Below are 26,923 nucleotides of genomic sequence, written 5' to 3'. Positions count from 1 at the left end.
TTAATTACGTAAGGGTTTACGGGGGGAGGGGGGTTTCAGATTTCTTACGCGTCATACAATTTATTTTTTATTTTCATACAAAAAATCTTACCATGGGGGGAGGGGGGTTGAAAAATCGCAAAAATTGTCTTACGTAATTAATGGATCGCCCCTAACCGCATGTACTACAAAATGTATATCAAATTAATTAATCTACTGGTCTCCGAATTATGGCCTTTCAATGTTCATCTCGGGCTTTTGAGGGTTAAAAGCAAATGGGCCAGGTATCCGAACAAATATAGGATTCGATCGGAAGTTGGATCCGCCGTTAATAAGAATAAGAGCGTATAGATTGATTGTTGAACGATTTCATATGTTGGAAGGATTTCGAATCTACTGACAGCATCAAACCTCAACGAATATTACTGCTTATTCATATTACATATATTATCTCTTACATTGCTACCAATAGGGACTCCCTATTACATATCATTTGGGAAAAGTTCTCCGCACTGTTCTATAAACTACTAATAAACTTGTTTGTCAGTTAGGAACAGAAGGAAATGGAGACCACCCCTCTGCTGGCTCAAGATATATCACATGGTTAAATCCAAATCAAATATATTATTACCGATTATACACAGAGATTTTGCCCCTACTGTTTGTGGGCACGATACCCGCTGCCAATCGACCGGAGTAACCCGCTCAAAATACCGTAACATTACGTGAATTGGAAATTATATCCCAGTCTCGATTTAAATCAATTTCCTCCGGAAAGCAGCTAGAAAGCATCTCGAGCCTACACCTTGCCTACTTCCCCTTACGGGCCATACTGTAACAGATATTCCTTCAAACTTTCCGGTAGCGGTAGCTGTCGGATGGCCGTCTTCGATACCCTGGACAGTATCGCATCCCGACAGGCGCTCTGTAGGGTGGAAATACCGTACAACTGGATGATTTTAACCTGTTTGGTTGTGCCGTAGACGTCGATCACCACGTGCAGTGCCCCCTTCGTGTATGGAATGTCCTGCGTGCAGGGGCCCTGATCCTCCCCATTGATTATGAAATGCATTTCGGCTTTGTCGACTTCGTTCGGCGTTGGGACAAAGATTATACCAATCCGTGAATGGGTGTCCGTTGGCAAAATGTCCGCACTGACACCGTCCTGCGAGATTGGCCTCAGGAGACTACGGGGGAACGCGCCTCGGGATGTTTTTACGTTAATTCCGTCCCCCAGAATGCTACTTTTAGGAGCTGCATTGCCCACCGTCCTGGTTATCGGGAACACCCAACTAGATCCTAGATTGGCCAAGTCCGGAAGTGCGTATTGAAGAGTGGAAGCTGGTTTGATGTCTAATTGTGTTAAACCTGGAATAAAAAAAACTTAATTAATCCAAATCCTTGAACCTTCCAAACCGCCTGTGACACATTCCAGCGACAACGCGAGGAACCAAGTTTCATTATCTAATAAGACCTGTGTCCACAAATATGCCTTGTGACCATGTGAATGAACAGATGTTAAATCTTGTCTATTGAATGTAGGGGTAGGAGGGATCATCTAATGATCATCTAGCATTATTACCGTAAATTTCAATTAAATTGTAGTTGATTCAGTATAACCGATACTATTAGAGAATGATTAAATTTAGAACGGAAAACATTTTTTCTTCGCAAAAAATGGAAAAAGTGTTCGTTGACCATATAGATTCTAGCTCATAGCTATAAAAATCTGCCCTTATAAAAAATGTCTGAGCGCCCTGAGAATGAGCTCGATTAGGGTCTTCTTAAACCATCTTATTTTCGGTAAAAAATAGTAATTATCCGTATATTTGACATCATTATCGCTATTTTTATATATGGACAGGATTCTGAGATACCGTAGAACGGGATAACTTAGATATTTTTTTCGAAGAAAATTATAATTTATATTTTTAAAACAAGTACTGGCATCCTATCAGGTATCAGAAGGTATCAGAAGGCCGGCTCCAAAGGCACGTTCCCCACCAGTTGGGAGATTTGTGCCATCGCCATATTTGAGCCAATTTCATCATCTACCCGATGGGAGAGGAAAGGGAAGGGAAAGATGGGAGGAAATAGGAGTGGGATCCCTTGAAGAGGGAAGATCGCATAAGCGAAATGAGAGCATTTAGCTCCATACTACAATGGGTTCGAACAGCGCCCTAAAAAGGGCACTGCAAAACGCATGAGCGTAAAGAGAGCCTATAGCTCATTACCACAGCGGGTTAAGAATAACAGAATGTCCTGAAGATTCAGGCTTCTGAATTCAGTTTCACTTAATAAGTGTTAACCAAGTAATTGGAATCGCATTTGCGCAAAAACTGGACAGTTACATATCAGGTGATACGAAGTTCCAGGGCCCAGATAGCCGTAGCGGTAAACGCACAGCTATTCAGCAAGACCAAGCTGAGGGTCGTGGGTTCGAATCCCACCGGTCGAGGATCTTTTCGGGTTGGAAATTTTCTCGACTTCCCAGGGCATAGAGTATCTTCGTACCTGCCACACGATATACGCATGCAAAAATGGTCATTGGCATAGTAAGCTCTCAGTTAATAACTGTGGAAGTGCTCATAAGAACACTAAGCTGAGAAGCAGGCTCTGTCCCAGTGGGGACGTAACGCCAGAAAGATGAAGATGATGACGAAGTTCCATAATCGGAGTCACAACTATTACACACAAATGAGTCAGCACGCTGAATATTTGCCATGTGATAGTTGAGTCGGCAGTGGCCTGTCAACGCTCTGACCAAGAGACTGCAATTCTGCTTTGACAGATTTGTTAAATACTTCGCCACCCTTGGAGATGGCTCAGTAATGTACAACTTTGTTTGACGACATGACTCCAAACTATTCCAATATTGCTTGTGCTGAGTTGCCGCCCAAGAATTTATCTGAAGCTTCACCCAGCACTTCGAAATTGGAATAGCCGGCTCAGGGCCAATGAAGTCATGCGATGCTCCATCGCGAGCTAGCTCATCAGCCAATTCGTTTCCAGCAATGGAAGAATGGCCAGGTACAAGGTTACAGAGTTGACTGAATTCAGTTCCTCAATTTGAGTTCGACATGCGATAACAAGTTTCGACCTTGAGTTGGCCGAACCGAGAGCTTTTATAGCAGCCTGACTATCTGAACAGAAGTATATGACTTTTCCCATTACGCGCCGTTGAAGTGCTGATTGCACTCCACACATAAGAGCAAATATTTCCGCCTGAAAAACGGTGCAGTTTCTACCAAGTGAGTAAAACTGATTCAGCCTTAGCTCACGAGAATATACTCCTGCACCAGCTGTTCTTCGGATAGTTCAGGGACGAAAAGCAAGTGGACTGTATTTTAAGAATTTTATTTAGCAAAACGAAACACGTCTAAACACGACGGAATTTTTACTTTTTTGATTTCCTTTTTCCTATCTCCTTCCTACTTCCGTTCGCATCGCGCCAAATCTCCACAAACCTTCGCTTTCTACACCTTCTGTCGTCTGCGCTAGTAGCACACACAGCAAAAAATATACATTTGATTCTGTTTTACACTCTAACAAAAGTTGATTCAAAAACGAGCATTTAATAATAATTCTTTCCACTTTTAGTGTAACATACTCCCCCGGGTGAGGCGAAGGTCTCACTACTCCTTGGGCTCTGCTCGATCCGTGCAGTCATCGATGGGAAGCACAGCGATCTGGGTCGTCGGTCGCTTGTAGATGCTATTGCCAGTGCGGATCGTAACCACACGTACAACTCCGTCCTTACCTGGATGCGTTTTAACAATACGACCTAACTTCCAGGTCTTGGGTGGCATGTTGTCCTCCTTCATGATCACCAGCAATCCAGTTCGCAGCAACGTAGGGTCCTTGTACCATTTGCTGCGCTTCTGAAGACCCGTCACGTACTCATTCGACCACCGTTGCCAAAAATTCTGCATTCGTTTTTGCACCAGCTGGTATCGTGACAAGCTCGTCTCCTTCAAATCATCGTACAGCGGTTCTGCTACCGCCGTCAATTCCCGTCCAACTAGGAAATGTCCTGGGCTCAGCGCTTCATAATCGAAGGGATCATCCGTCAGCTGCACAAGAGGTCTCGAGTTCATTACACCTTCTATCTGGATCAATAAAGTGTTCAACTCTTCATATGTCAAATAGCTCTCGTTTAGTGTCTTGCACAAATGAGATTTCATGCATTTGATATTAGCTTCCCAAATACCTCCCTGGTGTGGAGCCTTGGGAGGGTTGAAGCTCCATTTGATTCCTCTGGGCTGACAGAACTCGTTTACTTTGTCGTCAAGCACCTGAGACTGTAGCAGGTTCAACAGTTCGGAAAGTTCTCGGTCTGCTCCCCGAAAATTAGTTCCGTTGTCAGAGAACAGCTCAGATGGATTTCCTCGTCGGTTAGCAAATCGATGAAGTGCTGCCAGGAAACCATCAGTCGTCAAAGAGCTCACCAGTTCGAGATGTATGGATTTGGTAGACATGCATACGAAAAGACACACGTACACCTTCACCTTAGCTCTCATTCGTCCAACCTTAATGAAGAATGGTCCTGCGAAATCAATTCCAGTCCTGGCGAAAGGTTGGGCAGCAGTCACTCGGCAGCTCGGAAGATCGCCCATATACTGCTGTACGTCTCTGGGGTTTGTTCGGAAGCAAACTACACATTTCCTCAGGACTCGATGAATAGTTCGCTTCGCGTTCACTGGCCAAAATTTCTGTCGGACCACCGCAAGTAGTCCATTCAAACCGACATGAAGATGCTCACGATGCAACGCTTCTATTAGCACCTCCGTGAAGTGGTTATTCTCCGGCAAAATCATCGGGTGCTTCTGGTCTTTCGGCAGGTCGGAGTTCCTTATGCGACCGCCAACTCGCAGCAGCCTTTCGTTGTCGTCGTAGATTGGGTTCAAATTGCGCAGTTTTCCCTTCACTGATTGATTCGCTTGGATACAACTGATTTCTTCCTTATAGACCACCAGCTGGACAATGGTCACCATCGCCTTCTGTGCTTCGGTGTAGTCTTCACTATTCAGTGCACCACTTCTGCGCGTCGTCTTGTTTCCCTTCAAGCGGCAGTTGTGTAGGAAACGAACCACGTACCCGAAAATACGCTGCAGCTTTCGATAACTGCTGTACTTCAGGATCACTTCGTACGGCTCAAGTTGTTTCTTCGGTATTACAGAATCACGTTCCGGTACCAAAGTCGTCACAATTTGGTGGGCATATTCTTCCGGTTCCACCACACCACATTCATCGTCTTCAACAACAGGAATCACACTTGGGCCAAACCACCATTCTTCACACCGCATTAAATCCTCAGGGAATACACCACGTGACACCAAATCCGCTGGGTTGTGCTGAGTCGAAATATAATGCCACGTGTGCCACGCAAAAAGTTTTCTTATTTTCACTACGCGGTTTTGTACGAACACTGGGGTATTTGGCTTCATTTGTTTCAACCAGTTCAACACTATGTTCGAGTCCGACCAAAGCACCACCTTTGCGGTTGTTAATGTTAAGGTTTCGCGCACTTTATCCACTTGTTCAGCCAGCAGCAACGCAGCGCATAACTCTAGCCTCGGGATCGTCATTTCATCAGGGGTTGCGTCCACCTTGATGTCTCGTTGTAGTTCTTTCATTGGGGCAACTCGTGTCTTGCCACAAATCAGTCGAACCTCTGCAGCACCATCACTCTTCACGCTTCTCATATAGATGCAACATCCGTTCGCCACCTTGGAAGCGTCAGCAAATCCATGCAACTCCACAGCCACCGTATCGTCAATAGTAATCCGCCGATCGATCCGGAGGGAATTCGAACAGCAAAGTTCGGATCTGAATCGGTTCCATATTCGAAGTTGCTCCTTTGGAATCGCATCATCCCATCCTACGTTCTGTTGCCATAGCTGTTGCATTACCAGTTTGGCGATGAGTACCACCGGTGCTAGTAAGCCATGAGGATCGAAAAGTTTTGACATATCGGAGAGCACTGACCTCTTCGTGGAAACTTCAGAGCCATCGCTAATTGGCTTTACGTGGAACAGGAATTCATCGCTGGAGGGATCCCAAAGAATGCCAAGAGTTTTTATTACTCCGTTGATCTCGCAGTCCTCGAAGTTCATCTGTTTCTCCCTGGCATCTGCTGGAATGTCCTCGAGCAACGTCTCATCATTAGCACACCATTTGTGGAGCTGGAATCCACCTCTATCCAATAGTGCGATCAAATCTCGCTGGAGCTGCCTAGCATCGCTAAGCGTGTCAGCACCAGTCATCACATCATCGACGTAAAAGCATTTCTCAGCTGCCTCGCTCGCCGCTGGGAAATCTTCTTGCTCGTCTCTAGCCAACTGGACAACCGATCGTGTCGCCAGGAAAGGCGCTGCAGCTGTACCGTAAGTAACAGTATTTAACTCCAACTCCTTGATTGGCTGATTTTTATCTTCTCTCCACAGAATTCGCTGATACTTTCGATGAGCCTCGTGAACCATCACCTGCCGATACATTTTCGGGATGTCGACGGTGAAGACGAATTTATGCAAGCGAAATCTCAATATCACATTGAAGAGTGACTCTTGCACTGTGGGCCCAATCTCCATCACATCGTTCAACGACAAATCTGAACTACTCTTCGCCGAAGCGTCGAACACCACTCTCAGCTTGGTAGTTGAGCTGTCCGGTTTAATTACGCAGTGGTGTGGAAGATAGTAGACAGACTCAGGCCTATCGCATTCGGGATCCGTCACAACACGGCAATGGCCAAGTGCCAGATACTCGCTGATGAAATCAATATACATTTGCTTCAACTCCGGCTGACCTTCTAAGCGACGCTCCAAGGATAAAAATCGCCGCATAGCTTGGTTCCGGGATTCTCCGAGCTCTCCAACATTATCGCGGAATGGCAGCATTACCATGTAACGGCCATCCTTGGTTCTACTGTGCGTCTCCTGGAAACTCAATTCACATTTATCGTCTGGCTTAGGCGACGCATCACCTCCAAACTCGTCGATGGTCCAAAACCCCCGCAGCAGTTGGCACAGCTGCTGGTCAGTTTCCTCCGATGTTCCAGCTTGACACACCTTCACGGTTCCGATCACCGCAGAGTCGGACACCGGTCCAGAAACGAGCCATCCAAGCTGACTCTCCTGCAATAATGGTTGATTCGGGGCCAATTTGATCTTACCTTTTTGCAGCACTTCGAAAAACAGCTCCGCACCGAGTAGCATGTCAATGCGACCTGGTTCGTAGAAATGCGGATCTGCTAGTTCCACCGACTTGGGAATCTGCCAGCTGTGTGGGTCGATCTTAGAAGCCGGCAATTCACCGGTCACTCGGGGCACAACCAGATAATCCAACGATGATTGGAAACCAGTTGTTCTTGATGCCACTCTAGCGTTCACTCTGTACTTCACGACAGTCTTCATCCCATTCACTCCATCGATTGGGATGTTGGCACCCTCCTTTCGCAGTCGCAATAATTCTGCCATTCTGGTTGACATGAAGTTTGCCATCGCTCCGGAATCCAGCAGCACACGGCACTTATGCGCTACTTCGTTGGAATCATACACCATCACGATAGCTGTCGCCAACAAAATCTGCTTCGGCTGCATTGGCTCGATTGGAATCGTACACTTTGCTGCTGTCAGTGGATGGGAGGAACTCGTTGCTTGCTCTGCCGCAGGTGGCTGAGGGAATTCAACTGCAACAGGCTTCTTTTCTTCCGGATGCATCAGCGCATGATGTTTCTTCGAGCAAGTTGGACACGTTTTACCGCTCTTGCAGGCTACCGTTCGATGTCCTCGTAGCAGGCAGCTGAAGCATAATCCCAGCTGCTTCGCCTTTATATACCGCTCGTCAACATTCAACCTTTTGAACGCTCCACATGCATCAATCGAATGAGCACTTCCGCACACGGGACATCCATCGGTCGTCTTCGAAATCATCACAGTGTGCGTCTTACTGGTAATGATAGATGGCTGGGTCTTCATCGGCACGATCTTGCTCTTGATTGGCATGACATTTTGTTCACACCGCTCCAGAACATGGCAATGCTTTCGCAGGAATGCAATCGTGTCCTTATACACAGGTAACTTACCGTGTTCACAAGATGCTTCCCAGCTTCTTCGGGTACTCGGATCCAGCTTCGACGCTAGCAACGTGATAACGATGGCTTCAGACATCTTGTCCATCTTGAGCTTGTGGAACTCCAGGGACTCCACACGCTTCGTACAGTCGTCGATCAACGTTCGCAGTTCCACTGACGACTCCTTGGCCATCTGCTTCAAGTTCAGCAACCTTGTCACGTGGCCATGAATCACCATCGAGAGGTTCTCGTAACGTTCGACCAGAATTCTCCATGCACCTTCGTAGTTGTTATCGTTGAGGGTCTGCTCATCGATTGCCCCCTTCGCTTCTCCGACCAACGCCTTATCCAAATAATGGAGTTTCGTCGCCGGGGAATCCTGGGTGCACCGGTCGACAATATCGCAAAATCTCGCCTTGAACTTGTGCCAGTGCTCGTATTTGCCGTCGAATGTTGGCAATGGTGTTTGCTGCAACAACAACGATGGTGGCATTCTATACGGCACGACACTTTCCGGTACGCCACTGGATCCAGCACGATCACTGATTGCCACAGCATACCTTGAAACTTCACAGCCAGCAGCTGCTTCTCTCTCAGTGCGCATCGTACCTTCGTGCTGTGCGTACACGAATTCTCTCTGCTCTTGGAAGTTTTCTTAAAAACTACCTAAAGCAATAAAACAGTACTTTTTAGTGCTACACAAACAGTACTTTTCAGTGCTAAAATTAAAAACGGTACTTTTCAGTGCTACTTAAACAGTACTTTTCAGTACTATTTTTTCTACTATTGATCCCTTTACGATCCTTGTTTGGACCCGTGCCTTCGATTTTTCGTTGGACCCGTTGGCGAAAGCCAGCGGTGGTAATCCTTCTTGGACACCGTCTAGGGAAAAAACCTCTCGAAGGTCACGTCTTTCTCGTTTATTAACTAAACATGGTATCAACAACTAACAAAAGGAAGGGTGAATCTCTGAATTCACTACTTCCTTCCAAAAAAGTGGGTTTTAAAACTGTCACTACAAGTGGCAAGAATGGAAGAAAGGACGCTTCCCCGGAATGCGAAGTTTCTTCCAAGGGTGAAATGAATAATTGTATTGAAATGAGCAATCAGTTCGATGCTCTAGACAAATTTTCCGAACACCAAATCGAAGCAGCCTCTAGCCCAGGCTCTTTGATTCAAGTGAGGAAGCAAAGAGTGCCGCCTATCGTGGTCAGTTGTTCCGAATTTGGGGGATTTAGGCAGGAGATCTTGAACTCCATTAGGGGAATCAAGGTTTCCTTCCAAATCGCAAAGAAAGGAGACTGTCGCGTTTTGCCGGAAACTCTTAAAGATCGCGAGCTTCTTCTCAGATATCTTGAAGAGAAGAAGCACAAATTTTTTACTTATGACGACAAAACTGAACGTTTGTTCAAAGTCGTCTTGAAAGGTCTCTCAAGTGACTATAAGTCACCTGAAGAGATCAAAAATGGAATAAATGATTTACTTGGATTTTCCCCAGTCCAAGTAATCATTATGAAAAAGAGAACCCAATCTGGCATTGTTCGGAAAGGGCTTTCTCAAGAATATTATTTAGTTCACTTTAACAAAAAAGAACTAAATAATATTAAAGCTTTAGAAAAAGCTAAACTTATGTTCGATGTCCGTGTGACGTGGGAACATTTCCAGAAACCTGGAGGAAATTACCAGAACCCCACTCAGTGCCGTCGGTGCCAAAAGTGGGGTCATGGTACAAAAAATTGTCGCATGGATGCTAAATGCATGATTTGCGGAGGTTCTTCTCACGCTAAGGACGACTGTCCTGTGAAAGAAGATACCAGAAAATTTCAATGCGCAAATTGCAAGGGCCCTCACAAAGCTAACTTTTGGGAATGCATTTCACGCAAAAGAGTCGTTGAGGCTCGTGCCAAGCAGATGAAGGATAATATCCGTTACGATAACGGTCGTTTCCGGAATTTGCCTGGTAGAGTATCGAACAATGTTCATTTTTCAGTTAACGATCGCTTGATTAGGAATCATACCCACCAGGAAGATCATAATCATCCTCATTCACAAACAAATTTTAATCCGTCGGGTAGCCGTTCGAATCTTTCAATTTCGAATGTATCTACCCACGGTAAATCCTTTGCCGATATCGTAGCAGGTAATTTGAACTCTTCCCCTGTTCGTTCCATGAGTACCCATTCTACTTGTTTCAAATCAAATGGAAAAAACCCTACCGCCACAGGTAACTCCTACCCCGCTTCTTCGTCTACCGAAAATTCCAATGGGAAATCATCAGATGATATGTCTGCCTCTGATTTTAATTTTCTAACTGAACAATTGAATCTAATGATTGATGCAATGTTCAAAGCCACCACTATGACTGAAGCAGTCCAAGTAGGTGTAAAATTTACAAATAAAATTGTTATTGGATTACGTTTTTCTAATGGATCCAAATAATAATTTAAATATTTTAAATTGGAATGCTCGTTCTCTGAATGGTAAAGAGGACGAGCTGTTTAATTTTCTTACAGCTAATAACGTGCATATAGCAGTTATTACCGAAACTTATTTAAAACCTGGATCCAAATTTAAAAAAGATCCTAACTTTTTTGTTTATCGTAATGATCGACTTGATGGGGCATGTGGGGGAGTTGCAATCATCATTCATAGGCGTATAAAACATCAACTGTTTTCGTCATTTGAAACTAAAGTTTTTGAAACTTTAGGTGTTTCTGTTGAAACACAGTTTGGTAAATATACTTTCATAGCTGCCTATTTGCCTTTTCAATGCTCTGGACAGCAAGTTAATTGGCTTCAAACTGACTTGCGAAAATTAACTCGCAATAAGTCAAAATTTTTTGTCATTGGTGACTTTAATGCCAAACATCGGTCATGGAATAATTCTCAAAGTAATTCCAACGGCAGAATTTTATTTGATGAGTGCTCTTCAGGATATTTCTCAATTCAATACCCTGATAGCCCTACATGTTTTTCCTCTTCTAGAAATCCATCTACGATTGATTTGGTCTTAACCGACTCTAGTCATCATTGTAGCCAATTAGTTACTCATGCTGATTTTGATTCTGATCATGTCCCTGTTACATTTCAAATATCGCATGAAGCGATTCTCAATCCTATCAGCTCCACTTTCAATTATTTACGAGCCGACTGGAATATATATGAAACGTATGTTGACTCTAATCTTGATGTTAACATTTCTTTAGAAACTAAAATTGATATTGACAATGCTCTTGAAACTTTAACAAATTCCATTGTTGAAGCCAGAAACATTGCAATTCCAAAATGTGAAGTAAAATTTGAATCCGTGATTATAGACGATGATCTTAAACTCTTGATCCGTCTTAAAAACGTGAGGAGAAGGCAATTTCAACGCACTCGTGATCCTGCTATGAAAATTATATGGCAGGATTTGCAGAAAGAAATCAAGAAACGTTTTGCAGATTTAAGAAACAAAAATTTTGAAAATAAAATTTCTCAATTGGTCCCCGGCTCTAAGCCCTTTTGGAAATTATCTAAAATCTTGAAAAAACCTCAGAAGCCTATACCGGCATTGAAAGAGGAAAACAAATTATTACTAACTAATTGCGAAAAAGCTCAAAAACTTGCTATGCAGTTTGAAAGTGCGCACAATTTTAATTTAGGACTTACTAGTCCAATTGAAAATGAAGTTACTCAGGAGTTCGAAAATATTCTCAATCAAGAGAACGTTTTCGAAAATGCCTGGGAGACTGATTTGGAAGAAGTGAGAACTATTATTAAAAAATTCAAAAATATGAAAGCTCCTGGCGATGATGGAATTTTCTACATCCTCATCAAGAAACTTCCAGAAAGTAGCTTATCATTTTTAGTTGATATATTTAACAAATGTTTTCAATTAGCATATTTTCCTGACAAATGGAAAAATGCTAAGGTTGTTCCAATTTTAAAACCAGACAAAAATCCTGCAGAAGCTTCTAGCTATCGTCCAATCAGTTTGCTTTCCTCCATCAGTAAACTTTTTGAAAAGGTTATTTTGAACAGAATGATGGCCCACATCAACGAGAATTCAATTTTTGCCAATGAACAGTTCGGATTCCGCCATGGACATTCGACCACTCATCAACTTTTACGTGTAACAAATTTGATCCGTTCCAACAAATCCGAAGGCTACTCTACTGGTCTTGCTCTTCTAGACATAGAAAAAGCATTCGACAGTGTTTGGCATGAAGGTTTGATTGTAAAATTAAAAAACTTTAATTTTCCAACATACATTGTTAGAATAATTCAAAGTTATCTGTCAAATCGTACACTTCAGGTTAATTATCAGAACTCCAGATCTGAAAGACTTCCTGTAAGAGCTGGTGTTCCCCAAGGCAGCATTTTGGGACCAATATTATACAATATTTTCACATCTGACTTACCTGAGTTACCTCAGGGATGTCAAAAATCTTTGTTTGCGGATGACACAGGCCTCTCCGCCAAAGGACGAAGCCTGCGTGTCATCTGTAGTCGATTGCAAAAAAGTTTGGATATTTTTTCTTCATACTTGCAAAAATGGAAGATTTCTCCTAATGCTTCCAAAACTCAACTAATAATATTCCCACATAAACCAAAAGCTCTTTATTTGAAACCTTCAAGTAGACATGTTGTCACGATGAGAGGGGTTCCAATAAATTGGTCAGATGAAGTTAAGTATCTAGGACTCATGCTAGATAAGAATTTAACTTTCAAAAATCACATTGAGGGCATTCAAGCCAAATGTAACAAATATGTAAAATGTCTCTATCCCCTTATTAATAGAAAATCAAAACTTTGTCTTAAAAACAAGCTTTTGATATTCAAACAAATTTTCAGGCCAGCCATGTTGTATGCTGTACCAATATGGACTAGCTGTTGTAATACCAGGAAGAAAGCTCTGCAGAGAATTCAAAATAAAATTTTGAAAATGATTCTGAGGCTTCCTCCCTGGTATAGTACCAATGAGTTACATAGGATATCCAATGTTGAAACATTGGAACAAATGTCAAATAAAATAATCAATAATTTCAGGCAAAAATCGTTACAATCTTCTATTGCCACGATTAATGCGTTATATGTTTAGGTTAAGTTAGGTTAAGTATATTAAAAACTTTTTTTTTTCTCTTATAAGCAGGTGAAATCAACTCACCTGTAAAAAATCTGAACTGCTACGGCAAATGAAATGTAATATGTTGTTAACAAAATGTTAATAAAATCTTAGATTTGTTTTACCAAATTAGGATGATAGTGTTGTCTAATAACACAGAACACCTAGATATAAGAAATAATGAATGTAATGTTTGGAATGATACTAATAAAGAAATTAAAAAAAAAAAAAAAAAAAAAAAAAAAAAAAAAAAAAAAAAAAAAAAAAAAAAAAAAAAAAAAGCTGCTTCTCTCGCTCCAACGCTGCCTCGTTCGCAATGGCCTTCTCGATGTCTTCGTAGTGCTGTATCATCTCACAGAGGGAAATTCGAACGAACTCGTACAGCTCTTCAAATTCGACGAATTTTGGCTCGAATTCTTCTCTCCTCTGTGGATCGGTGAGGTAAATACGATTCTGAAAATTGTTGTATTCCTCATAAGAAAAATCAACCGTCTTTAGATACAGCTTCAAGCCATGATGCGTGAACTTTTCAGGATCCTGCTCTGCATTCAAAATGGCCGACTTTATTCGCACCACTTTCGACCTTGCAGCGTGGCAACACTGCTCCAACGCAACAACACTTTCCGCCATTTCCTTCTCTTTCTGCCGCTGTTCAGCTTCCTCCTTCTGCTCACGCACACTACGAAGCACACTGAATTCACCGGTCGGGGTTGAAAATGGCGTCGACGGAAACAACACTTTCTTCACTTTACCAGAACGCAAAAACATTACATGCGAATAGTTCTTTTAGTTCTTCTTCTCACTACCGCACAATTTTCACGCTCTTCTTCTTCGTTGAGGCTTGACCTCCACTTTTAAAAGTTGTATTCTGCCGTCCGATTAGCAGCTCACACTTCCGGAACACGCAAGTATCCGGGAGCTTTCTTCGACCACTCAATCGGGAACAGAATTCAATTTCCGACCACGTTTGTCGGAAAACACTATCCGATGCAACGCATGCAATCGGATTCACTTCGCGATTCGACCGTCGCAACCGCCGAAACTCGCGTCGATTCTTTCTCGTTCCGCGCACGAATCGAGAATCTAATCTGCTTCCATCCACTAATCCGACATCCGGCACGATCGGACCAAAATGTTCTTCGGATAGTTCAGGGACGAAAAGCAAGTGGACTGTATTTTAAGAATTTTATTTAGCAAAACGAAACACGTCTAAACACGACGGAATTTTTACTTTTTTGATTTCCTTTTTCCTATCTCCTTCCTACTTCCGTTCGCATCGCGCCAAATCTCCACAAACCTTCGCTTTCTACACCTTCTGTCGTCTGCGCTAGTAGCACACACAGCAAAAAATATACATTTGATTCTGTTTTACACTCTAACAAAAGTTGATTCAAAAACGAGCATTTAATAATAATTCTTTCCACTTTTAGTGTAACACCAGCTCTACCTTCAAGAAGGGAGCCATCAGTGTAACGTACTACATATATTGTTAGATATACTTCTTTCCAAGTAGCCAGACGTCCACTCTTCCCGTGAAGGGAATCGTGTGATAAATGTCCTGTAAGGAAAGTGACAAGCAATTGTGAGATCACTTGGAGCAAGGACAATTTTGTCCCAATTCACCAAAAGTGGAAACAACGAAGTGTGTGTAGATCTACGATTCACTGGATTTTTCTCCAGTAGATCCAGTACCCATAAACGGTAAGAGCAAGAAAGTGCTTCTTGTTTAAGATATATGTGTAGTGGCGCAACGTCGAAAAGGGCCTCGAGCGCTGCTGTGGGAGTTGTAGAGAACGCACCAGACATCGCCATCAAGCACATCCTTTGGAGATGGCCCAATTTTGATTGGATTGTTCTCACTTCGCCCTTTTGCCACCACACAAGACATCCATATGCCAATATTGGTCGAACAACTGTTGTGTAAATCCATTTGATATATTTGGGTTTGAGGCCCCAAGTTTTACCAAAGGTTCGCCGGCATTGACCGAAGGCCATGCAAGCTTTTTTGACTCTGAAATCAATGTGAGGTGTCCATGAAAGTTTGGAATCTAGAATGACTCCGACATACTTTACTTGATCAGTCACATTAATCTCAGTGCCAAAAAGACGTAAAGGTCGAATTCCATCGCGGTTTCGTCTTTCCGTAAAAAGAACAATAGATGTTTTGTTCGGGTTAACCGAAAGGCCATATTGGCGACACCAACTCTCGACTACCTAAAGAGCACTTTGAATCAGGTCGAATAGGGTGCTATGCACATACCAATTATCAGAGCTAGATAGTCGTCGGCAAATCCATAAGTTGGAAAACCGCAATTATTGAGTTGCCTCAATAGCGTATCTGCTACGAGATTCCACAAAAGTGGTGACAAGACTCCCCCTTGGGGGCATCCGGAAACACTCAATTTTCGAATCGCTGCTTGACGCAATGTCGAGAAGAGATGTCGGTTTTTGAGCATTTGACGAATCCAATTGGTAATCATTGTAGGTAGCCCATGGTTTCGTGCTGCTTCCAATATGGCATCGAAAGACACGTTATCAAAGGCACCCTCAATATCCAACAAAACACCCAAGTAGGATTGCTTCTGAGCGAATGCTTTCTCGATATCGTATACAACTTTGTGTAAAAGAGTCACAGTGGACTTTCCAGATTGGTAAGCATGTTGATTCACATGAAGAGGCATGTTTGCCAAATAAACATCACGGATGTGATGATCGATAATGCGTTCCAGACATTTCAGAAGAAAAGAGGTCAGACTGATTGGTCTAAAACTCTTCGCTTCTTCATACGACGCACGTCCTCCTTTCGGGATAAACTTTACAGTAATATCACGCCAGGATTTGGGAATATACCCGGTAGCAAAACTGCTTACAAGTAGCTTTTTCAAAACATGTTTGATAAACTCAAACCCCTTTTGGAGCAGAACAGGATAAATCCCATCCGCTCCTGGAGATTTGAAAGGAGCAAAACTATTAAGTGCCCATTGAATCGATTCAGTAGTTACGATACTGCGAGCCGAGGCCAGAGACTCGTAACTACATGAAAAGACATTTGGTTCATCCGTAGATGCTATGTCCACACATCCGGGGAAGTGTGTATTGAATAAACATTCTATAACTTCTTCGTCAGAAGAAGTGAAGTCACCATTAGGTAAGCGAATTTCGTTCACTTGGAAATCCTTAGATTTTGCAAGGATTTTGTTCAGCCGACAGACTTCACTCAAACTGGAAACATTTGTACAAAGGTTTTTTCCAGCCGGATCGTTCAGCAGAACGAAAAGCCTTCTTGTAAGCCTTGCGAGCCGACTTGAACGACTCTGATCCAGCTGAACGGCGTCTGTTCCAACTCCTTCTACATTGTTTTCTGAGTCTAGTCAGATCGGAATTCCACCATGGGGTCCCTCTTGTAGTCTTTACAGACCGCAGAGGACATGCTTCTTCAAAAGCTTCCATAATGTAGGATGTTGTAGTATCAACGGCTCATCCAGATCACTCGGATTTTCAATGGACGGAGAATATCCATGAAATTTGGTCGCAACCAATTCAATATAGAGTTCCCAGTTTGTTGACCGGGGATTCCTAAAACGCAAAGTCTGCGCAGTTACATTTGAATGTTCAAAGAATATGTAGCGATGGTCAGATGATGATTCCTCATCTGATACATGCCAATTCGTCAACCCGTTGACTTATTCTATTCGAGCAGAGCGTTATGTCTAACACTTCTTCTCTATTAGAAACCATGAAGGTTGGGCGATTGCCTATGTTAAGTAATCCAAGGTTTGTACTACTTAAGTATTCCATCAGACTGGAGCCTTTCAAATTGATATCTGAGCTGCCCCAGATGATGTGATGAGCATTGGCATCACTGCCCACAATCAGCGGAAGGCCTTTTGTTACGCAGTGTACGACAACTCGTTTGAAGTCATCCGTTGGGGATGGCTCATCATGTGGTAAATATACCGAACAATAGACGTATTTCCTGTTGAGGTCACCAACAGAAACATCGATTGTGACAGCACATACATCTCTGGTAGTTAACTCAGAAATGAGTGTAGCAACGATTGCTTTATTAACGAGCACGCATGCGCGGGGCATGGCGCGCGAGTTTGCCATTTCAAGTTTGCTGAAAGTAGCAAAAACTGGGTCCACAAGGTTACCTAGGTAGAAGTTCCCTCTACGAAAGTAGGGTTCTTGAACTAGCGCCACTTGGGCTGCACCATTTTGCATGAGTCTGCTAAGATTGATCGTTGCTGTTCTTTTATGCTGAAGATTGATCTGAGCTAACCTAACCGTAGCCACTACCCAAACTAGGCAGGATTAAGCTTTTTGCAATCTCAGCACGAAAAAGACCAGCAACGAAAAAACCAGATCGGTATCTATTTAAAGTCGCCAAAGGCGAAAGAGCACAGAATACACTGTGTAAAACGCATAATGCGAATCCATATAGGTGATAATTTAAATTAAATGTCAACGTATTCATAATCCCAACCTTATTAAGCCTCAGGATAAAGACTGAAGAAGGGCAGCCGAATATCTCGGAGAAATACAAGGTCACCTGCACCATTGCGCCGGGTAGCACAGGAAGGACTCAATACTGTGGAGGGCGCCCTGGTACCCCACAGGCTCCGTTTACGGTTAGGTTTTATTTAGACCCCCCTAACCATTCATTCTTAGGCACGGTACGCATCACACCATAAATTAGGGGTCACCTGTGAGGTGGACTTTTACCACCGGAACAGGCAGTCCGTAGTGTTAATTCTTAGCCAGTTGAAACAACCGCTACCGACACTACGCGGCTATCTAGGCTGCTCGGGAAAAGGAGGTTAATATTGATGATTAACTCCTGACGTACCCAAGCAGCCACATAAGGAAGTTTCTGCTCTCCTATGCCTAAAGAATTTTGGTTGTGCACACGCCATTTAGGGTTTATATAGGAATGACTATGGAAAAGGCTATCCTTTTGTGTTCAGTCCTCTACAACTTTGTCAGACAAAGTCTAAATCATACTGATATGATTATTCAATTACTTTCAGAGCAACACTGCTTTTTTGTTGTAGAACATACACTGAAAACAGCATTGCGGTAAAAATTACCATGTTGATAGTTTAAAATAAATGCACAGCACCACTTCTTTTGTGCAGACTACCCACTGCATTCATTTCAATCACAATTTGTCGTCTTTTTTACCATGCTGGCGAAATAAAAGGTAAGCAGTGAAAATTACCATGTTCTATGATTATGTTGAAAACCAAGAAAAGTTAATTTTTCAACCATCTCTTGCATGCAAAGCAACGACAATCATGTAGTAAATTTCACTATTAGACGTGGTAACGATAAATAGAATTCGAAGTGGAATATACAACCATTAATTGCATTTAAAATAAAGAATGCCGAGTAGTTAATATATCTAGCTGCTTGTATTATTGGATATTATTAATTCATCAAGGTCCACGCACAGACAACATAATGCATTTAGATTTATCGGTATTCCAATCTAAATGCAAATGCGCATACCTTGAATAGAGTCAATATATATTTGCAAGATATTATTTTTTATTTAGTTCGATAATTTTCACTTAAAAAATACCTTGTCATTATTTAGATCGAAGAATTCATCGTTGAATTTTGGAAGCAAAAGAAAAGAAGGGACGATATGCATGACAGCTTCTGTAAACTCTTCCGCTTTCCTGTGGCATCGATTATAAAGAACTCCGGGTGGAGGTTCTCATTGCTCTTTACGTAGGTCAAAGTACACTCCTGTAAATGAGTGAGCTTAAAAGAAAATAAATTATGCTGTGATATAAAATAGAAGCAATTACAGCAGGTTTGGTTGGTATTTCTCTGCTACACATTGCGCGACTCGAGTCTTGGCAGCTCTGGATTTTGGTATGAGGAACTCTAGATTCTCAGCCCGGGCTAAAAATATAAATGAGTATTATTCGCAGGTCTAAATCTTAACCATTTGAAAACAAGAACTTCTATTTCTATATAATTACATTTCTGCTATTTTATTATTTCTATTCAGCTAGTTTTCTCCTTCATTGTTTGATTTAATAATTAAATCTAATTAATATAATAAATCTAATTAATAATAAATTATATTATATTAATTATTAATACATTTTGAAGCGAATTACACAACTAAGCAAGATCCAGGCTTGACCGGTGCACAAAAAAATGGCGTCATAATGAAAGTGAGCTCGAAACGTAAGTGAGCGCTGGTGAGAATTACATTCTTTTAATTCTTATTCCTACCATGGGCATGGTAAAATCGAGAACACTTTCCGTTATTCATTACTAAACGGGTAGTCAGTTTAACTTGAGAAAGAATGATTTTCGACTATAACAACATAGTTGAAAATACACAGTATTGTGGTATTGCAACATGGTAATTTCAAAAACATTGTTTTTATAATTGAAACAAATTCATTCAAATTAACAATAATTGAAAATAGTTGCGTTAACAACAATGGTATGGTTTAAGTTACTACAGCGTTAGTTTCAGTGTGACAAGAAAATTAAAAATAAAGAGACAAAAAGTATTTTTTCCGTTTTTTCCACATTAAAAAGAAGCAAGGTATTATACTCCGAAAAATGACATTTGGCAGTGACGTCATTCCTATCGCAAATTTAAACGAGTGCGAAAGAAAGCAAGGCCTGCTCTCCTTTACTATCCTCAAGGCCTCATGCTTGACGATAGGAATGACGACACATGTTTTGATTGAAAATCGTTGTTTACACGTGGGAATAGCCTACCTTGTTGTGTCTACCGTGGGCATTACCTAAGTTTAACAGTTTACAGTGATGTACAGCTTTGGTGTGAGAGGAAGACCGTATATGCGATGGTTGATGTTGACAAGCAAACTCCGTGTATTGTGCTTGACTTCAAACTAACGGAGTGATTTTCAATCTAGTATTGGTGTGTGCGTTTGAAATGCAAATATCAAATGCGGGAACACCAAATGCGGTAAGATTTTTCACAAGAAACGCGATGTCAAAGATAGATTTTTCTTGCTAGGTCGGCGGTGATTTATATAACCGTTGTTAGGTGTTCTTTGATTGTTTTGTGTTACCGCATTAGGAGGACGTTTAGTCAAAATTTGCATCTCAAATGCAAATAGCAATATTCAATAAAAAAAGTTCTATGTCTCGATCTCTCCCTATCTCGATGGTCCCTTCGATGTCGAGATGAGGAGAGTCGACTGTAATTTTACTTTGGCCTCATTCGGGGCACATTTTCTTAACCTTCGGGCTGTCGCGCTGTTGTACTTTGTACAACAGTTGTGATTTATATGCTATCATTCTGCAACAAAGATATCTATCGACACCAAACCAAAATGTAGGGGAATTAGGGGCATAATGGACACGTTAAGCAAATGTTCGTTTTAAGACCCTTAAATGGCAATGTTTTTAATTTACCCCCGGCTAGTTTTCAAGTTTGATGTTAGTACGACGTGCCACATTCATTCATAGTGATAAAAATCATATCATATGTCAGAAAAGCGAGATAGAAAATTGGGTAGAAAACAAGGCTGGTAAAAAGGTATCGGGGCGAAATGAACACCTGTATGAAATTTAGTTATTCCAACATATTCAATGACTGTCAATCATTCCGTTATGCAAAAGGACTCTCCCTCAATCATAATAGCTAAAAAGAACCTTTCTGGGTTTGTTACTTTGCTCAAAAATTAGATTCTTCCACGGTCTTGCTTATATGCCAATTTGAAACTGAGAAAAATTTTAAGTCAAATTTTAAAGAACAATTGAAGCAAAAAAAATTTTTTTTTACCGTCAAGCATTTCAAATGCATTACAGATTTCATGCAGTGAATGAACTTTTGATGAAATATGTGTATTATCAGATATTGAGAGGGTGTCCATTTCGCCCCGTATGTTCATTATGCCCCTAATCCCCCTATTAATACTCGACAGTTTTTATTTACAGTATGTCCCTTTATAATACGGTAAAATCAATAAATGTACATGAAAGTCGCATAATAATGAACGCACTATGTACGGTTCGAGGAAACCACAGTTTGAAATCTTCATATCTCGAAGTCCAGATAATATAGAAACTTGGGGTCTTTAGTAAAGTTGTTCTGGAGGTGAAGCGCTATCTGATGGTACCCCATTCAATTCGGAATTTGACCGCTAGGTGGCGCTAGTGGGCATGGAAGTTTTACTTTTGTTTTGCAGATTTTTCAGGATCCTGACCATTTAGAAGGATGTCGTCTTCGGCAAAGTTGTTTAGTAAGTTAAGGACTATCATTTTTCGAGCTAGTTGATTCAAAATTTTGCCACTAGGCGGCGCTAGTGAGTATGAAACTTTTGTTTGCAGATATCTCAGGAGCCTGACCACTTAGAAAGATGGTGTCTTCGGCAAAGTAGTTTGGTAGCTCAAGGGCTATCATTATTTGAGCCAATAAATACGATATTTTGCCATCAGGCGGCGCTAGTGAGCATGAATTTTTGTTTTGCGGATACTGCAGGATCTTGACTTTTTAGACAGGCACCTTTGACAAAGTTGTTCAGAAGCTCAGGGACTATCATTATTTTAATAAATCTCTAACTTTAAGGATTAAACGAAGAAAGAATTTAAGCTACTGAACAACTCTGCCAAAGACACCATCTTTCTAAGTGATCAGGCTCCTGAGATATTTGCGAAATAAATGTTTTATGCTCACTAGCGCCGCCTGGTGGCAACATTTTGAATCAACTAGCTCAAACAATGATAGTCCTTGAGTTACCGAACAACTTTGCCGAAGACGCCATCTTTCTATGTGGTCAGGATCATAAGATCTGGGAAACAAAAGCTTAATGCTCACTAGCGCCGCCTAGTGGCAAAATCCCGAATTTCTTGGCTATGATAATGATAGCCCATAAGCTACTGAACAATTTTGCCGAGGACGTCATCTATCTAAGTGGTCAGACTCCTGAGATATTCGCAAAACCAAGGGTGTTGTACAAAGTACAACGCGCGACTACTCGCGTTACAAAAATTCGCGCGACGACCGAAAGGTTAAGAATATTTATGGAGATATCATCAAACGGGGTGACATAGGGGGATTAGGGGCATAATGAACACCTGGGGCGAAATGGACGACACCCCCTCAATCTCTGAGAATATGCATACTTCATCAAAAGTTCATACACTGCATGAAATCTGTATTGCATTTGAAATGTTTGACGGTGAAAAAGTTTATGTTTTGCTTCAATTGTCCTTTGAAATTTGACTTTAAGTTTTTCTCCGCTTTAAATTATTTTTTTAGCTCTTATGATAGAAGGAGAGGACTTTTACACATCGGAACGACTGACAGACATTAAATATTTTGGAATCATTAAATTTCATGCAAGTGTTCATTTTGCTCCGATACCTTTTTACTAGCCTTGTTTTGGACATTATTTTCTATCTCACTTTTCTGGCATATGATATGATTTTTATTACCATGAATGAATGTAGGACGTCGTTCTAACATAAAAGTTGAAAATTAGCCGGGAGAAACTTGAAAAAATGTCATTGTATGGTCTTAAAACAAGAATTTGCTTGATGTGTCCATTATGCCCCGAATTCTCCTACAATACTTTTCAACTTCAATCAAACAAAACCATGATCTAAATATCACCTTAAATATGGATTCCCTTTCAAACTTTTAATGACCAGTCCACCTACCTTCATGCCAAACACTGTCGAATGCTTTTTCTATGTCTAGAAGAGCACGACCAGTAGAATAGCCTTCAGATTTGTTGGACCGGATTAAATTTCTTACACGTAAAAGTTGATGAGTGGTTGAATATCCATGGCGGAATCCGAAATGTTCATTGGCAAAAAATGAATTTTCAAGTGAAGGGACGGGCCTCGGCTCTCACGCCGAGGACCTGGGATCCAATCCCATCCCCGAAATAATCCCTTATGACACAAAGGTTATAGCGACGACTTCCTTCGGAAGGGAAGTAAAGCCGTTGGTCCCGAGGTGAACTCGCCCAGGGCTAAAAATCTCGTTAATGAAGATATAAAAAAAAAATCGAGTTACGAGAGCATTGTCAATATCAAGTTTTATTTAACAACTACCGAAAAGCTAAACATTACATATAATTTGCAATTGGATTAGATGGACAAATTGATGTGAAGTTTTGCGAAAAAGTTACACGTCTTCTCAGTGAGAATCGAACCCACGACTCCCCGATCTCTAGTTGGGGCGCGTTACCACTACGCCATGAGAGGACTCATGAACGCAGAAGTTAACCTGAATTCGATTTCAGCTCAATAATCACGTGGTCCTTTTTCGCAAAGTGCACCTCTTTCGGAAGAATTAGATGTCCATCCAAACACAACGCTTTCTATATATATCCAATGCCTAGCCCGAGAGCGCATTGTTTTTTAGGTATAGGAATAGCACACTACACTAGCCAGCAACTGCGCTGGCTGAGGTATTGTCGCACCGCCACCAAACCGGATCGCGCCAGTGAGACTCGCGACGCGCCTCAACTCGCGCGATTTTGAAATCAGTTTTTTAGTGTGGCGCTGCATTCTTAAGATTTTTATGAACACAGCGCACTATTCACATATTAGCTGCGACGCACGGGGCCCGAGAAAACAATAATTATAAATAAATGTTGGTCTTGATTTCTACCGGATACATAATACAAAGACAAATTAAAGACCTCCATGTGCCTTGCAGTTGCCCAAAATTTTATGGCTCATAGGGTAATCTAGAATGCCGTGAAAAGTGTACTGCGATCTGTCAAACTTGGGTACCTTTTGTACTACCGAGGGACCAAATGCAGTACTAGAAGTGGTACCCAATCTGAGCCCGAGTGTGACGGACCTGCATAATATCTATTGTGTGGGCTTCCAATGGGTCGCGACGTTCTCAAACGACCGGTTACGGAACATGAGTCCGTTGCTCGATAAATACTTGTTTTTAATTATGAATCGTGGCTTACGGCTAACCAGCCGAGTGGAAGTTCAACAACTACCGAAAAGCTAAACATTACATATAATTTGCAATTGGATTAGATGGACAAATTGACAACAAAGTTTTATTTGTAAAGAAATGTTAACAAGATTGATATTTGTTTCACATGTATTGCAGTCGGCTCGAAAATAATTGAAAGTGGCGCTGATAGGATTGAGTATCGCTTCATAGGATATTTGAAATGTGACAGGAACGTGGTCGGAATCAAAATCAGCATGAGTAAAGACGACAAGCATGGTCTTATCCACTGGTGTACTAAACCAACTCGGTCAAAGATTGTTGACACTAGAGCGGGTCCAGATCACGTGGGGATCATACGGGAGCGTGCCCCGCTCAAGTGTCACAATTCTCAGGCCGAGTAAATTTAGTATACCGGTGGATTAGACTATTCATTGGCTGAAGTAGAAACCTAATGAAAACATAAATTTCGATAAGGGTCTAACAAACTGCTAACGAGGTCTCGTATGCGTGATACAATATTTAAAAATGTTTCTTTTTCTTATCAAGACCTATAAGTTTTATAATTTCTGTGAACCTTTGTCGTTCTATTCGGACAATAAGATAAATCTCCGTTTGTTGTTCCCATTATTGCCGTAATTGTTGCTTCTTATTTATTTCAATGCGACATTTATTATGGCCAGATATGTGCTCAGCAGCTTTCAAAAGAAAAATCTGCCCAGGTGAATTAAATGTGCTAAGAATAGGATCCGGTTTCCTAATGTCTTCTAAATTATTTCTGCATTGTTTTCGCCATAACAGTTCAAAATATTGATATCTCTCGGCTTGGTTGTGCGTGGAATGTCATATTATCCTCCCTTACCTAGTCTCATATGGCCACTCCAGCCACGTTCGTTCTTTTCGATTTCCAGCAGAAAGATCTCCCCCGGTTGCAATGGCTTTTCGCTGAATGTCAGGGCGTTTCCGAAGCTGGCCTTCCGATAGGCCACCGTGTTCTCATTGAACAGAATTATGTTTTGGCCATGGTAGGGATGGAAACGCGAAAGCATCTTCCTCGGGTAGACCACGGTCATCACTGCGGCAGCCGCAAACTGAACGGCCCAGATCACAGGAAACCAACCTCAAAAACTAGTCTCGGCAAATTGGTTGTTCCGCTCCAGATGCTTGCTTGCACCAGATAGAGAAAAATCCTCCCTAGTATCAGCAGATCTTGTCCCTGACCCGAAAACCAACAACCGAAGCAGAAAAGACGACGCACTTTCTTTGTGACGAACGCTTCGGGGCTACCCGGTCCACTTTATCCACATCGGGCCTTCACTGATTCCATTTTCTGCACAAATAGATGCTCTTAAAACTTTTAAACGGCACTAAATTTTAATAAAATTCAGAGATTTTGCGACTTTGGATTATAAATTTAGAGAACGTCAACAAAAACAATAGCTGTGTTCAACGAGCTGCTCGAACTTGGTTGCAACCACTTGCGAGTCAGCTTTTGGTGTTCATTGAGCCACTCCAACCTATTTCGAGTCGCTCGGGTTTGTGTTCATTGAGCCGAGTCCAACCAACTCCGAGTCGCTCGAAACAGGTTGGAAGCTAGAGTCCGAGCTAGTTCAACCAGCTCGCAGTAGCTCGTGTTTTTGACGTTTAAAACGTAAACATTGAGAAAAAAAAAAGCAAAATTCCGAAGCGATACGGATTGTTAAGTGCGCGAATTTTTTTTTTCACGTGGAATTCCGGTAAATTAGTAAAAAGAGTAAAAAGAGCGTTCATTGAGAAAGCAGCTTGGAGTTGCTCGAAGTAGCTTTGACAGTTATTTGTTGACAAAAAATACGAGCTAGTACAACCAACCCCGAGCAAGTTCGATCAAAGTCATTGAACACAGCTAATGCAAAATGTCCGTGTCCGACAAATCCGACACGCATCAAAAGTCAAACTGCAGTCGGAGTTGACGTGCATGGGCTGCGTACGCAGGTAAAAGAAGTCACACTTAATCAGCTGTGGCTAAAATAATGGGTGGTACGAATAAAATGTATTAAAATAAGGGCTCATTCATTTATTTCATAACGCTGAAATAAGTCATTTTACGAGACAGTCGGTTGACGTTTTCTGGCGGGCCGCTCATTGTTATTGTTTTAAAAACTAGATGTGTGAATGTGAATGGCGCTGGCAACGCTTTTGCTGGTGATTACATTTTCGCCTCTTTCTGGCTATTTTTTTACGCGGTTTTAAAGGTTCTTAGATCGAAATAAAACACGTCTGATTATGATTAACGTTACAGACAGAATGAGGATTTATTCAAATCGAAATTCATGGCTTACTATGATAACATCCCCTTCTAAACCGTGAATTTAATTAACTCCTAAACTATTTACAGCTTCCGCAAAACGACCACCAGGAACGGGTTTGGTGAGAACGTCCGCCTTCTGAAGCTCCGATTTGATGTGATGTAACGAGATCGCATTCTTCTCGAGTTGCTCTCTTATAAAGTGGTGCCTCAAGTCGATGTGTTTGCTTCGAGGCGAATATCCTATCTCCTTTTGTGCCAAACAGATCGCGCTTTGGTTATCACAGAAGATAGAGACCGTGAGATCTATTAGGAACATCTCGCCAAGGAATCCACGCCACCAAACTGCTTCCTGCGTAGCCCCCGACAGAGCCATGTACTCCGCCTCAGTAGTAGATAACGCCACCGTTGGTTGACGCCTACAGCTCCATGCCACCGATCCACCACCGTATTGGAACGCATATCCTGTGATTGAACGACGGGTCTCGAGGTCATTACCCCAATCTGCATCACTGAACCCTTCGAATGATGGACAAGAGTGCTTTCGGA

At 41.8% G+C, this 26,923-nt stretch overlaps 1 protein-coding gene across 1 annotated transcript; it reads right to left on the bottom strand.

The window, feature by feature from the left end:
• Positions 1-399: 399 nt before the first annotated feature.
• LOC5578032 (neuralized-like protein 2) lies at positions 400-25,628 on the bottom strand. The gene is made up of 2 exons (XM_001663604.2): positions 24,953-25,628; positions 400-1,347 (listed from the first exon to the last, which is right to left on the bottom strand). The coding sequence occupies exons 1-2, from the start codon at positions 25,161-25,163 to the stop codon at positions 800-802; spliced, it is 759 nt and encodes a 252-aa protein (XP_001663654.1). The 5' UTR covers positions 25,164-25,628; the 3' UTR covers positions 400-799.
• Positions 25,629-26,923: the final 1,295 nt, after the last annotated feature.

Source organism: Aedes aegypti, chromosome 2 (assembly GCF_002204515.2).
Source record: "Aedes aegypti strain LVP_AGWG chromosome 2, AaegL5.0 Primary Assembly, whole genome shotgun sequence".
NCBI classification, from domain to species: domain Eukaryota; kingdom Metazoa; phylum Arthropoda; class Insecta; order Diptera; family Culicidae; genus Aedes; species Aedes aegypti.
This window is presented reverse-complemented; position numbering and strand designations above follow the sequence as displayed.